The sequence below is a fragment of the Oreochromis aureus genome, linkage group 3 (genome assembly GCF_013358895.1).
Source record: "Oreochromis aureus strain Israel breed Guangdong linkage group 3, ZZ_aureus, whole genome shotgun sequence".
NCBI classification, from domain to species: Eukaryota; Metazoa; Chordata; class Actinopteri; order Cichliformes; family Cichlidae; genus Oreochromis; species Oreochromis aureus.
In genome coordinates, this window is record NC_052944.1 from 15053685 (window position 1) to 15070275 (window position 16591).

Sequence of the window (16591 nt, forward strand, 5' to 3'; positions counted from 1 at the left end):
AAGGAATGACCGGCTAGTAAACTAAAAGCCAAACCGGGACTATACATTGTATTTTACAGGTAATTTTGATTTACTTCATCAACTTTTCTGCCACTCTGTAACTTCAGACCTGCCGTGTTATCGCCGGGAGTAGTCTTCAGATCACAGCAGGATGATTTCATCATCTTAAAGGAAGATGGAATTATACGATATCACACAGTTTTTGGAGTTGTTATTGCTACCGGGTCGATTTTGACTTGTGTTCGGTGACAGTTTCACAGACATTTACGGTGTACTTGTTTGAAGAGGTTTTATTTATGACTGTTGAAGCGAACTAGAACAAATTGGTCAACTACTAAATTTCGGGTTTAAATTCCTTTAATCTTAAAGCCGTGTGTGTATTATATTAGTTATATTAGACTGCCAGAGAGCTACTTGTTTTTTGTTCCAAACAGATGTTCACTGTCGTTTAGCCGTGACATTTGTTTAAATCATTTTCTTAATAAATCAATTCTCGCTATTGTTATGCTCTTAGTTTGGAGCATGGAGTTCAGTTTGTTGCGAGAGACAGCAATGGAAAGAGGGGGAGGGAGAGAGAGAAGGACGCCAACAAGGTAGTGAGCTACAACCCATGCTGGGTTCAGCTCACTGGGTACTTCTTTAAGATGTTGATTTCAAATTCCTCTCTGTGAAGAGAGACTGCTTCACGCAGTGAGTGGGTAGCCATTGGGCGCCTGTGGAAAAAAGGCTCGGATGAGCTTGCCAAAGTTCTAGAAGTTGTGCCTCCATCGCTTGTGTCCAGATCACCCGCTCTACTGCCGTGCCGCTCCATCTTTTCACTTTCATTTCAGTTTGCGCGTGTGCAGTGTGAGAGGCTGCGGTGACACCCTCACGACGACCGACAGGATTTCAAACAGGTTTTTCGATGTGGCCTCACATAATTATCACAACCACAACAACCGTGAAAATAGTTGGATTGACATTGCTGCTCAGTCGCAGTTGCCTGATTAATGCTTTTCATTAGCAATTTAGCAAAGTGGATGTTGGTGGTGTGCGTGTCTGTGTGAGAGAAAGACAGAGAGGGAGAGCGAGCGACAGATTTTCTGTTAACGCAGTCAGTTCTTCTTTTAGTGTTATGTTTTGTGGAAAACAAGGTCTAAAACTACTTACCCACACACACACACACACACACACACGTGTGTTTATAAGTAGTTTTAGACCTTGTTTTCCACAAAACATCACAACACTAAAAGAAGAACTGTAACTCCACCAGAGTGCCTATTTCGGGTCACATTTGCCGGTGTGTGTGTGTGTTTATAAGTAGTTTTAGACCTTGTTTTCCACAAAACATCATAACAGTAAAAGAAGAACTGTAACTGGACCAGAGTGCCTATTTCGGGTCACATTTGCCGGTCCAAGCCCGGATAAAGGATTGGAATTACAAAAACAAAACAATAATTGCTAAAATAAATTTAATTTCTAGTTCTAAATAAATTCTAAATGCATTGAGGACGTTTTTTACTCACTTTATGTCTCTTTCACGGTGTTATTTTTCTCTCCAACGTAGGTTACAATCACATTAGCATGACCAATTATGCAAATTAGGCGGTGACGTCATTGAGCGACTTTTAGGACAGCCAATAGCGATTTTCCTTACCGAGGAGTCTGCAACACTGGCGAGAAGCAGTAATTGTTCCCTTTCAGTCTATTCACTCGGTACAACACATAAGCAGTAGCGGTTTTTGATACGGGCGGTTGCCCGGGGCGGCATCGTGGTGGGCGGCATCATCACAGACATCGGCAAAAAAAAAAAAAATGCTCGTACTCATGCTGCTCCGAGGTCAGCCAGCGCATTTTGGGAATGTCATAGGCACCGATCGGTTTTCTATCGCCCATTTGCTGGGAGTAAGGGCGCCCTCCGTTTGCGAGGTGCGCCTGCTGCTTGCGGCACAGGAAGGAGAGGGCGGGGCGGCGGGGGATTCTCTGGCTGGAGCAGCATTTAATAACCAACTCGCAAAATAAAATAAAATAAAAACAAAACAACAAACACGAAAACACCAGACATAATAATACAGACTTATAATTTGCACCGATGTTTTTTTCGAAATTCTGTATGCGAAAAGTGAGCGCGAGAGCCCTCAGTGCGCCTGCTCGCTGCTGAAGTCAAAGTAAACTTTATTGTCATCTCCGCTACATACAGTCCAGTATATAAAGAGACGAGACGACGAGGTTACACACACACACACACACACACATTGCAAAATTATAACCAATGGAAGATGGACAAGAAAAGTTCTCCCAGGCTGCCAAACAGGCTAGGACCACCACTGCACATAAGTATGGGATATCACGCCCTCGCGTGTCCTGGCTGAAGAAACCTTTATTCACGCCTTTAAGGCAGATGACGTGTGTGACACGCGCGCGGCCCGCCTGCACATATAGCTGCTATCATCACAGTCATCCCTCAGTTCAATAGCCGCTCTTCACCTCACTGAGAACACCTCTGCTGAGTTGGGCTACCTAGCTGCTGCTAGTTAGTTCCATTGTCTGCCTACTTGAACTTAGTTTAACTGCCCCTGTTGGTGTTAGCCTCCACCGCGCAGTTGGTGCGGAGGCTGCCCGCGGAGCACTAATTTCAAGTTTTTCTGTGCACCGTTTTGCTTTGCGTTTTGGAATGGACTCCAATCCGAAGTGAGCAAAGCAGAAATCTTCTGTTCGCCCCTGTCCTCAGGGATGTGGTTTCTCTTTGCACAACAGCTACCAGCACGATGCCTGCCCTGTCTGCCTGGGGATCGTCCACGCTAGGAGAGCAGTGACGGAGCCCAAAGCCTGTGCGTTTTGTCGCCAGCTCCAGCGCTCGACCCTAGAAAGACGGGTGACTTTTGTGGAGAAAGTGTTGGGACACTCGGCTGTCGCACGGCATGACCCTCTCCTTTCCGAGTCTGGATCCCCAGCTCCGTCCAAGTCCAAAGACGAGGTTTATCCCGTCGATGTCTCCCCAATTAGCTGGACTGACCACATGGAATATGTTGGCAGGTTAGCCAATGAAGAGCCGGAACCATGCAGGAGCGCTCCCCAGGAAGACAATGCGGAGAAGATTTATCGGGCTCAGGCCAGCACTGCTCGCACCATGAGCTCCGTCACCATGCACCAGACGTACTAGGCAATGTGCCTGGCGGAGCTCGGATCGCTGGTTCCTGATGACAGCCCACTGGCACCCCTTCTTAACGAGGTCATTGTCGCCACAGATTACATCCTCCGTGCAGCGCTCTCCCCCGGGCAGAGGGATGGCTTCGACAATAGTGGCACAGAGGCACCTTTGGCTGACCTTCTCTGACGTAGGGACAGAGCTGTATATCTGGACGCACTAGTGTCTGCGGCTGGGTTATTCGAACATTCACTTGAAGCCATTCAGACTAGATTTGATCTGAGGAAGAAGTAGACAGAAGGTCTACGCGACATCATCCCCAGATGATGGGGAAGCCCAAGCCCGCAGCTAGCTCTCACAGGCCCGCCGCTCCTCTGCCGACTGGCAAGAGACCGGCGCCCACTGCTCCAGTGGGTGTGCCGCCAGCGGGAGAACATCCTCCAAGCCGAGATCCACACCAGTCGGCCTGGAGCAAAGGAACACAGTGGTCCAGGAGGAAGAAGCCTCAGCCCTCCTAGCTGTGATTGAGAGTGGAGAAGGGGTCCAGCGGCAGGGAGACGCTGCTTTTACCCCTCTGTTGCCTCCCAGGAGGTGCCGCTTAAATTCTGTTCAGGTTGTCAGCCCCAGAAGGCGCTGCACTTTCCTAACACTGTCTCCCAAGCACAAATCCCCTGCACACAAAATGCCAAGTGTTCTCGCTGTTTTTCATTGTTGTGCCCCAGTAAAGGTGCCTCCAACAAAATGTATGAATGTACATGTTCCCATGTTACAATCAATAAAGAGTGTTGTTTATTCTCAAACAATCACAAATGCTCAGCCTGCAGGCAGAATGAGCCAGGTCAGGCAGGTGATGCATTCTCCTGCAGACACACAGGTCAGCCGGCTGGTTGCTCACTTCCCTCAGTGGCGCGCTTGCGCCCCCTCTCCGTGGGTGCTGCGAACCGTTGCCATGGGTTACCGGTTGCAGTTCAAGGTCAAGCCGCCTCGTGTCCAGAGAGTCGTAAACACGACTGTCAGCACCAAGGCGGCCATGGTACTCAGAGAGGAAATAATGGCGCTATTGCAGAAAAGAGCAATACGAGTGGTCCCCACTTCGGAGACAAAGGTTGATACAGCCGTTATTTTGTTGTTCCGAAAAAAGGGGGAGGGCTTCGTCCCATCCTCGACCTGCAAGTCTTGAACAGGTATCTACGAAGTACAGGTTCAAGATGCTAACAGTCAGACAGCTCTTGAATGCAGTCGGCCCGGGAGATTGGTTTGTAACAATCGATCTAACAGATGCTTATTTTCACGTGGCTATACACCCGAAACACAGGCAGTTTCTGAGGTTTGCATTTGAGGGCGTAGCCGTTCGGGCTTTCGCTCGCTCCTCGCACCTTTGCAAAATGTGCCGAAGCAGCGCTAGCGGCCCTCAGAGAGAGAGAGGCATCCGCGTCGGACGACTGGACTCTCGTAGCTTGCTCCAGAGAGCAGGTGGAGACACAGCTGTCACTGGTTCTGTCACACATTCAGACACTGGGGTTCTCTGTGAACTTTCAAAAGAGCTCGCTAATCCCAAGTCAGCAGATTTTTTTTCCTTGGTTTGGAAATATGCTCGCTTTCCAGCCACGCACGTTTGTCTGAGCACAGAGTGCCTGCGCTTCATCCTCGTTCAGTTTCAGCTGGGATGCAGACTGTGTTTCCAGATGATATTACATTTGTTGGGCATGGTGGCATCTGTGATCATCGTAGTGCCACTTGGACTGTTAAAAATGAGAGCGTTTCAATGCTGGACTCTCTCACCGCCTGTGTGCATCGCGTCACCTCTGGTGGAGGCTGACGGTAACCGCATCTTGCATGCTAGCTCTCCGTCCTCGGAGGAGCCCGGGCTGCTGCATCAGGGCTCTCGGATTGGGAGGGTGTTGTTTCGCAAGGTGGTGTCCACAGATGCTTCCCTAAGAGGGTGGGGAGCGCTGTGCGAGGGTGCATCAGTGAGAGGGATCTGGTCCGCAGCCCAGCGCCAGCTGCACATCAACCACTTAGAGCTGTTAGCAGTGTTCTTAGCTCTAAAGCATTTCCGTCCAGTCCTGGAGGGCCAGCATGTCTTAGTCAGGACGGACAATTCAACAGTGGTGTCTCACATAAACAGACAGGGAGGAACATGCTCTCTTCCCCTGTTGAAGCTGTCTCGCTCTCTGCTGTTATGGTGCAGTGTTCATTTTCTGTCTCTGAGAGCCACCCATGTCACGGGCCACCTGAACCTGGGGCCGGACCTTCTCTCCAGGGGGGGGTCCTCTGGTGAGAGAATGGAGGTTACACCCTTTAATGGTGGCTCAGATTTGGGATCTATTTGGCAAGGCGCAAATAGATCTTTTTGCTTCCAGGGTAAATACTCACTGCCTCCTGTTCTTCTCCATAATCGACCACGATGGACCCTTGGGCTTGGACGCGCTAGCGCACCAATGGCCAGATGTGCTACTGTATGCATTTCCCCCAGTGGAAATGAAATCTCCAGTTCTAGAGAGAGTGCGTTGGCAGTCCCTCTCTGTCTAATTCAGAGAGGGACTGCCTCATGTTTTGACATTCCTGCAGGAGCTGCTGGATAAGGGCCTTTCATTTTCGACAGTTAAGGTTTATTTAGCAGCTATATCTGCTTGTCATATTGACTTTGACAGGGTGACACCAGGTGCACATCCCCTCGCCATACGTTTTCTGAAAGGAGTTTGCCGGCTGAGGCCCGTGCTTAAGTTCAGTGTCCCTGCTTGGGACTTGTCTTTGGTGCTGGAGGCCCTTTGTAGCCCCCCGTTTGAACCCATTGTCACGTCCGGTGTGGCAGACGTGTGGAGTAGTAGGGAGGACCCAAGATGCGGCAGCTCTGGTGCAGGTGAGTTTATTTAACAGAAGAAAATACAAACAGCGGTGGCGAGGGTGAACTAGAAACTAAGAAAACCTAAACTGGACAAACTAACAAAACAAACCCAAAACGTAGATGCAGGGAGGACGGATGGAGAGACGCAGGGAAGCCGAGGTAAACAACACAGACGAAACAGCAACTACAAAGACAGAAGACGCGACTTAAATACACACAGAGAAACACAGGGAGATTACACACAGGTGGTGGACACAGCTGGGAGTAATAAACAAGACGAGACAAGAGGTAAAACTGAACACATTCACATAAGACGCAGACCTTCACAATAAAACAGGAAACAAGAGATTACTACACGAGGATGCAGACAGGACACTGAAAGACAGAATAAAACACATGGAACCTGAACTAAACATGAGGGCGAGATAACAAAACCTAAACCAGAAGTAATAATCATCATCCTAATCATTAACAGCACTACAAGAGAATACAAGAACAAACCACAACATAATAACCTCAAAATACTGGGTCCAACGGACCCAGAACCATGACACCCATTGAGTCTGTGGATATGAAATTTCTTTCATATAAGACTGCATTACTTCTCGCTTTGGCTTGGGCAAAGCAAGTGGGTGACCTTCATGCGCTGTCTGTGCATCCCTCCTGCACACAGTTCTCTCCTGATGGCCACAAGGTCGTATTGAGTCCAAATGCTGCCTATTTTCCTAAGATCATGCCTGCATCTTATAGCTCAATGGAGTTTGAGTTGCTGAGCTTTTGCTCCCCTCGTTTTGCATCTGAGGAGCAGAGGAGGATGCATTCTCTTTGTCCAGTGCGTGTGCTATGCACCTACATTTAGCGCACACAGAATGTGCAAGGAACAAGGTACAACACAAGGTGGCCCCACTGAGCAGTTTGGTTCAGTGAAGAGCGGCTATTGAACTGAGGGATGACTGTGATGACAGCGGCCATATGTGCAGGCGAGGCCGTGCGCGTGTCATCACACGTTATCTGCCTTAAAGGATTGAATAAAGGTTTCTTCAGCCAGGACACGCGAGGGCGTGATATCCCATACTTATGTGTTGAATATTATTTGAATAAGTTGTTTTTTTGTTTTTCGTTTTTTTACAGCTGATATTTTTGTTGGTAGCATTTTGAGTGGGTTCTGGAGTGTGACTGACATGAACTAGTTTTTGTAGTTTTTAACGAGCGCTTTGTAAGGAAAATCAAACTGAAGCTTGTGTCTAATTAAGTAGGGAACAGCACCGCCACTCCTGTTTAATTCCTACATAAAAACTGAGCTACCTTAATGAATCTAGTCGTTGCCTGTGTGTCCTGTGTAGGGGGGATGTGTTACATAAGGGTAGACAAAAGGCGTTGGGATGAGATTTGGCTGGTACTGCCTAAAAAATAATTTAAAAAACCCTCTACTCCTTTTGGTGGTCTTGATTTTATTCAGCTCTTGGGTGTTAGCCAATGAGAGCGTTTTTTATAGATAAAATTATTAATTCATATTTTCCTTTGTGCTCCACCTCCAGAGAAATCCAGTTAAACCATGAATAAAGACACAGAGATCGACATGATAGAAGTGGAGGTCAACGAGCTCGACCCAGAGACGGGGGACGGTCAGGCTCCAGGCGGGAAGAAAAATGGCAGCGTCAAGCTGAAAGTTCCCGATGATGAGGTTACCTTCACTGGGCTGTCCAAAAAGGAGCTGATGAAGGTTGCTGGCACTCCAGGGTAAGAGCTGCAGCTAAGAGCTGTCTTCCTCTGTGGGCGTTAAAATCAGAGGACATTTTTACATTATTATTTTTGTTTTTCTTCCACAGATGGGTGAGGACCCGCTGGGTTCTTCTTGTCCTCATTTGGTTGGGCTGGTTTGGCATACTTGCTGGAGCCATTGTAATCATAGTCCAGGCTCCTCGCTGCAAGTCTATCCCTGAGATGAACTGGTGGAATGAAGGGCCTCTCTACCAGATCACTGACCTTGAAGTGTTCTCTGAAGGATTGAAAGGTAGACTATTTGTGGAGAGCTTATGAAGCTGATCAAGTGGTTTTATTCTTGTATGTTTTAAAAAAATATTTATTTTAAAATGTTTATTCCAAAGATAAGTGAGTGTTGCCCTGCTGCTTCTCACACCCTCATTTTTCTGCCTTATGTGAAGTTTACACTGACCCAGCATTTCATTCAATACTTCCTTTTTTTTTTCTCTTTTCCTTTTAGGTGTTGAAGAAAAGTTGGATGACATTAATGAGCTAAAGGTGAAAGGCCTGGTTATCGGGCCTCTTAATATTGCCCAGGCCAACCAGAAGATTATTCTGAACTTTGCTGAAATCAGTCTAGTGCATGGAAAAGCTGAAGATCTGGACAACTTGTTGAAGGCGGCCCACAAAAAGGGTACATAATTTTCTGATCAGTTACTTGCTATACAGCTCACACTTAAAGAGTCATTAAGAGTGGTTCCTGCTTTGTTGCCAAATTCTGGACTCTTGAGGACCAGATGTGAGCAAACATTTGCTTTCCTGTTTCTTTCAGGCATTTCTGTGGTGCTTGACCTGACTCCAAACTACGAAGGAAATCCTGAGTGGTTTAGTGACGGTGAAGAAATAATGGAAAGAGTCAAGGTAAGCACACAGATTTAATATTTGATTATTTCCAGCAAGAAAGCACATGAAGCAACATCACTGTCTTTAAATGTGATGAACCAATCGCAAATCTTTGACTTTTGGCCCCATGGATGGACGATTAAATTGGACATTATGTATGTAGTATTATGTGGTGTAGTAGATTCGGGTCTTGCTGCCACTGTAGTTAACTTGGATCTGTTCTCTTCCAGGCTGCAGCTGAGTACTGGCTGGAAAAGGGTCTTGATGGCATCAAGATATCTGACCTTGTCGATCCCTCCAATAGTACTGATTGGGCCAAACTGCGAATGGCGGTCCAGGGAAATGGCACTGATGACACAAAGAAGAGGTTAGTGTGGCTGCTATGTTCTGACCTGTGATTCAGCACAAGTAAACAATGCGTGCCACTACACAGGGTATTTTATTTTAGATTCTTAACTGTAGCTAATATCCAGACATATGATAACAAAGTTGTAGGGCTTATCTGTCTTGGAAAGGTAATTTTAAAAGCATCAGTAAAATATCAGGTACAGGATACGGTCTTCTGAGAGAACATGGACATGAAATGCAGTCCCATCAACATTCAAGGAAGTTTTTCAAGATGTATAAGAAGTGCAAGTTCTAGACTGACCTGATCCTATTCTCTTTCTTTAGGGCTCTGATGGGTGTGGTCAACAGTATTTCAGCTGATGAGGTGTCTCAGCTAGTCAATGTCTCTGGTGTCGATCTAATCTTGTCTGACCTGCTCAGTAGAAACACGGGAGGTAGGCTGCTACTGTTTGCATAGTAGTGATGATGATTATTATTATTAGTGACAATAATCCTGAGTAAATGTCAAACAGGTGCATTGTAGATGATTATGGTACCTGAATATCCACAGGTAAAGAGCGCATTAGGGACCTGGAGACCCTCCACTCTGAGCAGAGAAAAATAGGCTGGGGTCTCGGTGCTGCTCAGAAGGACCGTCTGTCTAAACGGGCAACGACTCGGGGCCTGATTCGTCTCTACCAGCTTCTTCTCTTCACCTTGCCTGGAACCCCTGTGTTTACCTACGGAGATGAAATTGGCCTTCAGGCAAATCAGATGAGCAACGAAACAAACCAGACCAGAGAAGCTCCGAAGATGGTTTGGAATGTAGAGAAGGAAGAAACTGACGGTGCTAAGGTAAGTGTGGGTGTGTTCAGTCTGTCACTGATCAAGCGTTCATTTGCTTTAAGTGCAGTAAAACATTTTCTTGAATTTCATTTACAGTCTAACCATACTGAATACGCTGAAATAAGGAAGTGGTTCAGATCCCTCAGTGACCTGCGAGGCAAAGAGCGCTCCCTCCTGCACGGCGACTACTACAGTCTCTACAGCTCTGCCACGTCTCTCTCTTTCCTTCGTGTGTGGGATCAGAGCAAGAGATACATAACAGCTGTAAACTGGGGAGATGGTCTCGAGGAGCTGAAATTAAATCTGGCACCTACAGGCAAGTTACAGTTCCACAGAAATGTCTACTGACGATATCTAGCAACATCTATTAACTCTGCTATTTATTTTAAACTTGATGACCTTTGTTTGTGCAGAGGGGGTAGAGCTACCAGAAACGGCCAAGGTGAAGCTGTCAACTGACCAAGAATTTGAGGTGGACTCCCCTGTACACCTGAAAGACCTCACGCTCAAAGCTGGACAAGCACTGCTTCTGCAGTTCCCCTACACGGGCTAAAGATGGCGCCAAAGGATAGGAAAGCTGCATACTGATTAGTGTTGTTTATTAAAATCTACCAAATGCAGTTTCTGAATACATTCTTAAGCATTAAAACTGCATTAAGTAGATACATTTCAGTCTGACAGAACATAAATTTAGTGGGTTAAATGAAACATGCAGTTTTAAAATGTTTAAAACATTAGCTAGTGCAATAACACTACATTGTTCAAATGTGTGAAAGACATTCCATTCCTGGTTCTTTGGGCATTTTTCTTATTAAAACTTGTGCTGTTTAAGGTTTTTAGAAAACCGATTGATCTTAAATTTTCCTTTTTAGTGACTTTCTTTATGAATTTTTGGGGGAGAGTTTTTGTAACTCACGCAGGAAAAAGAAGTGAAGTGTGGATGCATGATGTTCGAGTCTGTCAAGTGAAAAGAATAAACGGCGTTCTGTACTCAACCGCATATTTGTGTTTTTGTGTTTGTGTGCAAGACGCCTTTAAGAGTTGTGTTTACGCTGATAATATCACGTAAGATGTTGACAGTCTTTATGCAGGAGATAATATCAAATGAGACGTTCATTGTTTTCACTGCATTACAGGTGTGTATGTGTGAAAGTGTGTCACAGATGTGAACGGAGGAAGTGTTTATTTTATCACCGCCCTGAGATGGGTTTTTATACACGCAGCAGGCGTGAATCTGAGACGCACCTATGAGTCTCACTAAAGGGGTCACACACCTGTCCATGGCTGTCTTAAAGTAACTCAATGGACGAAATACACAAAGCTTCAAATTTGGCACGGACGTCATGAGTTGTGATTCTAGGCAGATGAAATAACTTTGGCAGAAATGCAGCAACAGAGTTCCTAGTACAGCATGTTTCACAGTGTCCTTTGAAATTAATCTTCTAAATAAAGTGGCTTTATGAGCCATTATCTTCCTGATAAATGAATCAGCAATGATAAAATCAGCTAGACAAATGAGTAGTTGGTTACAAATGTCTACTGTCTGTACGTGCCCCACAGTTATAAACTTATGAAGTCTCATGTAAGTTTAGAGGGGGGGGGAAGTTATAACTGACTTTTTTAAAGGAACATTTAAGTTATTTCTCTAGAGACTGTAATTCCAAATTCACAAGGCTCATGTTTAGACGGCTACAATGGGATGAACTTCTTTTTTTTTGCCCGCCCAAATATCAAGTTTAAGCATTGACCTGTCTGATTAGGAAGAATATTTAATATTTATATATTTGTTACCCATTTAAGTTATTGATCTTCAACAACAGTGTGTGGTTTCACCATTTACACTGACAGTCATCATTTGCCTTTTTTTTTTTTTAAACATGTTTTCTTGTTACTTGTATATAAAAATATATAACAGCTATAATTAATCCCTTAACTCTGCAGTGTATGATCTGATCTCAGTCCTGAAACCTCCCAAATAGAAAATGTAGGTTTTTAAAAAATTGAAATACAAGAACTATTTATAAAGATGATTTCATCAGCCAACACAATAACACATAAAAACAGCTACTATTACTACTAAGCACTGTACTCATGTACACTTATATATATGCACATCTGTGAATATGTTGCTGATTGCGATGTAGCTCAGAGCTTTTATACCACTGATACCAATTTATACCCCGACATGTAGTTAATGTACGAGTACAATGACGTTCTACAATTTCATACATTATATTGCTATCTTATTAATACAAATATTCTTTTGTTTGAGTATATATTTTACTCTAGTTAACATTTAATTGAATTAGTACAAAACAATACATATTCATGTCTGTTTCATTTTGTTGCATTAACATATTTTGTTGAATAACTAGTAACTGTGACTGTATGGTATATGAGGTGGGTAAAGAGTGCAATATTTGTCTCCACGTTGGAGTAAATTAAAACTTTAAATTAGTACAAATGAATCAAAAATGACCTTAAAAGTGGTGGCGCTTTTAGTCCGGCACTTAAATGAATGCATAGCTCAATATTGCCGATTATACCTCCGTGCTTTAGTTTGAGCAGCAAACTTGAGCCTTTGACGTTTGCTTCTACTCGAATATTTCTCCATAAGGGGGTTTTGCTCGTAACTAATTTTAAACCAAAACAATGTTGATTTTGTAATGATCCATCTGAAAAACAAAAATCACTTTCATGTTCTTAAAATCGTCCTATAAATATCACTTTATCTTATTTAGAATCATCATATATGTCATAATCCATTGTAGATACGTAATTTTGATCCTTCAGATAGTTACTGAAGCTATTTTAAGATTCAGAGGGGGAAAAAAAGTCTAGTTTTTGATGTTCAATCATGTTTTGCATTCATCTTTGGGACTGACAAAATGCTGTGCTTGGTACAAAATCCACATTTGAAAAGCTCAAAATGATGCAGGCTAACTGCACACACTGGCAGTCTGGCTTTCTTTTATATACTGAAATACATGAACCGTGCTTTATGAATGGAGAAGCCTTGCTTTGTAATATAATGCCATAAAACGTGTCAATTTCTCATTTAAAAACACTGGTTTAAACCCACTCTTTTGATAAAAATGTCAAACAATTCCTCTGACACGTGAAACTAAACTCAGTAGAGTTTCGGGGTCTTGATACAATACAGGGCCGCCGTGCTGTGGTATCACAGGGGAGGTTTGAAGATGATGATACCGGGAATCAGAGCCCGTGTCGCACCTATGCTTGCACCCCACGCCGCTGCGAAACCAAACCACCGCCATGCACACTCATGACTGACTCTCAGTCTGAGTCTGACAGATACAGATGCACCTTTTACATCACAGTGTCATGAAGATACATGACCTTTCTTCAGCTTTCATGGAACACTGCAGCTAGTGAAATACAGTACTGTAATTTTGTTAGAGTGGAAAGCCAGAAAGCAAAGTGAGTACAAGATATTCTCGTTTCACACAACAATTACAAAGCCAGTCGCTAATTCATACTAATGTACAATTATATACACCTCTTGCTTTGGTCATATTCATTCATATATACAAGAGGATTTATTGCCTAGATGTAAACACTTTTTAAACTTGTTCCCAGTAAAGACTTTGTGTAAAACAAATGTGTAAAACTTATTTTAGTTAATGGGACACATACAGCCCCATTTCATCTCGAGTGGGCCGCACCTGTAAAATCAATACATCACAAACGCCCCTCCAAAATTTCCAGTGACTTCAGGTGTAAAGACGTAGATTCTTTAACTCCGACTTGTCCATCGCAAAGGTTTTAAAAAGGTATTAAATAATGTTTCTCATTTAATGACCATTTATTAAATGATCCACTGCCTCTCATTTAATGATCACTGAAGATATCTTCAGGGTTTTAAACTGATTTTCAACACACTGATTCTACTATCAACACATACGCATCACAGGTCACAGTGGAAAGACGCAGAACCGTCACACCTATAGATTTTGTAGATAAACAATACTGGTATTTCACACCTTTATGATTCATCTTATTCTGACCTAAAAATAGTTGTAATTTTCCAAAAGTTTTAACTGGCATTAGTGAGCCTGGACAGCATTTTTTAAAGCCATCCAGTGAGCTGAATATGATCTTTTGGCAGGTAGTTCTGGCCCTCTGGCCACAAGTTTCACACTGCTCTTGTAATCACTTTCACTCCATTCTTACAGTGAGCCAGGTCACCATGTCACCATATATTAGTATAGGAGCAACAATTTTATTAGAATACATTAAACTTGTTACATAGTTTAATGCATTTGTTAACACTTTCTAAATATTTGGTACTCTTCACCCTGGAGAAGTGAAGTCTTAATTTATCTACGGTAGCTATAGATACAGTGTGTGAAAAATAACGCTTAGTAAAGTACAAAAACATCCACTCACCAGCCATTTGATTAGGTAGTAGAGTTCGGTAGGATGGGTTGGACACTTATTTACCTTCAGACTTGTCTTAATTCTTCATGTCACAGATTAAAAATGGTGCTGCAAAATTCCCTCTTAGATTTGGGGCGATAATAACACACAGTTGCTGCAGATTTGTCTGTTGTACATCCATGATACTCAACTCCCGTTCCACCAAAAGATGCTCTACTGGATCCAGTTACAGGAGTGTCACGTGGTGCGGTCTTCTGCTTTTGCTTTTAGGTGCTGTTTGGTCAGAAATGCTCTTCTGCTTACCTTGATTGTAAGGATTGTTATCTGAGTCGCCGTTGCCTTCATGTCACCTCAAAGCAATTTGGCTATTCTCCTCTGACCTCTGACATCAACCAGATATTCTCACCCAAAGAACTGCCTCTCATTGATATTTTCTCTTTTTTTAGCGCATCCTCTGTAAACCCTAGAGATGGTTGTGTGGGAAAATCCCAGTACATCAGCAGTTTCTGAAATACTCAGATCAACCTGTCTTGCACCAATAACTACATCACGTTTAAAGTCATTAAATCACTTTTCTCAGCTTGAAGGTGTCTTGAACACGTCTGCGGGCATAACTGCACTTGGTGTGAGTGACTGATAGTTTTTAAGGAGGAACTGAACCCATGTACATCACGAAGTGGCCGGTGAGTGTGTTGTGCATTGTCTTTATTTAGATAAACAGATAAAAACACTGATACCAAACCTATTTCTACAGCAAGCCAGAAGCTAAAGCCAGAAGCTAAATAACTTAAAGTTAACTTAAGCTTAAAACAAAAGTGTTAAGCTAACAGAGCTCACACAGAACGTTTTTTCTTTTCTTTTTTTTATCAAATAATCTGAGAATCTCTCCTATTCACTGGTTTTTATCCTTTCCCTTTGTCTTTTTGCTTCGCTGAGTCAGATTTTATGCCAGCCCTACCTCTCCTGCTAACACCGTTCCCCCCACCCCCGTGCGGCCTTGAAGCCTGAACAAGGTACGTTCAAGTCAAAATATATCTAAATATACATTTCTCTTGGAATTGGTAAAAACTCCTTAAAGAAGTGTGTGTTCGCCCTTTTTTGTTGTGAGACAGTGAACTTTAATAAATACAACAAATAGGTCCGAAAAATAAATAAATATAATAGGCTAGCTTGACTTAATGCCGAGGTAACAAACTAGCTTGCAGCACCTTAGCTAATTAAAATGCTACATCATCACGGTCTAATTTATCGTATGGAGATATGAACATATTAGTTTTTTTAGCTCATATTTTATCCTTTTAATGACAGAAAGATGGTTCGTCTTCTTCAAAATGCTTGTAATAAGGCCAAATTACATAGTAGGTTCATAATTAAATTGCTATTTATGAGCAACATTACTGATTCCAGGCTTCAATTGTTTCACATCAGTTTCACAGAAGTTACAGTTTCATTAAAGTTTATTAGCCAGGCTATAATTGTGCTACTGGGTTTCACCTGCAAATCAATTTTGTGTATTTATTAAAGCACTTTTATTTACGTTGTTAGCTTTAGAGGCGCCAATAAGGAGAATTTAGTTCCCTAAGATCTAGCTGCTGCTCCGTGTTCCCGTACTCACTCACTGCTGGCTGCAGACGCCCATTCATCATAAATGTATGAGAGTTGTTGTGATCTTCTCAGTTAACTGATGGCAAGAGAACAAACAAGCATGTTTCCTCTAATGTATTTAACTTTCCCTTTCGCTTAAACTGAACCCCACACCAACACTGATTTGAACTTCCTTGTCTGAGAAAACAAGAGGAACACCATATATTCTGTTTTAATGGCAAATACTTTGACCATACACGGATCGGACCTGGACTTTCTACCAGACTGCAGTATTTAAAAGCTGATTATTCAGTGCATTTGGGTTTCTCTGAGGTCCTGCTTGTGTTTTAGGGTGTGTGTGTGTGTGTTTGGGTGTGTGGCCCTTTAAAAACAAACAGACCAAAAGAAGACCATAAGAGAAAATGAGGGATGAGAGAGGAGAAAAAACACCCACTCAAACTGAAAGTGTGCATATGTATGCATGTATATGTATGTGTGTGTGTGTGAGGTTAAAGCCACACGCCGGGGTGTTTTTTCTTTTCTTTCCAGCATCACTATGACACAGCTCGTAATACACACACACACAGAAATGCATGCACATATACACACACACACACATACACGCACAGTGGCGTTATGACAAGGTTGATCAAAGACTGAAAGAGCGACAGGCCGATCATCTTTGGTGAAACTACGTCTCTCTCTCGCTCACCATGTCACTCTCCACCCCTTTTCTCACACACATGTCTACCTACCAGCAGACCATACACACATGCATTTCACTGCCACTGGGACAGCTCTCCTCGTGATGAAAACTTAACAGGTAAGAAGACGGTTTTTGTTCTAATTTC

General features: G+C 43.3%; 2 protein-coding genes and 1 long non-coding RNA gene across 5 annotated transcripts in view; 2 read left to right on the forward strand and 1 right to left on the reverse strand.

Annotated features, from left to right (window-relative positions):
• LOC116317858 (4F2 cell-surface antigen heavy chain-like) lies at nucleotides 1-10766 on the forward strand. Its single transcript, XM_031736750.2, has 10 exons — nucleotides 1-59; nucleotides 7514-7715; nucleotides 7805-7989; nucleotides 8200-8373; nucleotides 8512-8600; nucleotides 8813-8949; nucleotides 9255-9364; nucleotides 9481-9764; nucleotides 9852-10071; nucleotides 10169-10766. Exons 2-10 carry the CDS (start codon nucleotides 7531-7533, stop codon nucleotides 10306-10308), a joined length of 1524 nt encoding a protein of 507 aa, XP_031592610.2. The 5' UTR covers nucleotides 1-59; nucleotides 7514-7530; the 3' UTR covers nucleotides 10309-10766.
• LOC120438887 lies at nucleotides 8602-15921 on the reverse strand. 2 transcript variants are annotated; one of them, XR_005612230.1, is made up of 4 exons: nucleotides 15772-15921; nucleotides 9467-9649; nucleotides 9232-9342; nucleotides 8602-8930 (listed from the first exon to the last, which is right to left on the reverse strand). It is a non-coding gene; the product is annotated as an uncharacterized LOC120438887 (long non-coding RNA). The 2 variants fall into 2 exon arrangements; XR_005612231.1 differs by lacking the exon at nucleotides 15772-15921 and adding an exon at nucleotides 14166-14297.
• Nucleotides 14708-16591, forward strand: part of LOC116317897 — a 20875-nt gene continuing 18991 nt past the window's right edge. The window contains exons 1-2 of one of the 2 annotated variants that reach the window (XM_031736812.2): nucleotides 14708-14839; nucleotides 15097-15169. The gene's annotated coding sequence lies outside the window, so the exon portion shown is untranslated. Of the gene's footprint in view, nucleotides 14840-15096; nucleotides 15170-16486; nucleotides 16564-16591 lie in introns of those variants that run through there. The other variant, XM_031736811.2, reaches the window with a different exon arrangement.

Coding starts and splice junctions, on each gene's coding strand:
- LOC116317858 (XM_031736750.2), top strand. CDS start 7,531: ATGAATAAAGACACAGAGATCGACATGATAGAAGTGGAGGTCAACGAG. Junction 8,950..9,254: donor ACTGATGACACAAAGAAGAG/GTTAGTGTGGCT, acceptor CTCTTTCTTTAG/GGCTCTGATGGGTGTGGTCA. Junction 9,765..9,851: donor AAGAAACTGACGGTGCTAAG/GTAAGTGTGGGT, acceptor TTTCATTTACAG/TCTAACCATACTGAATACGC.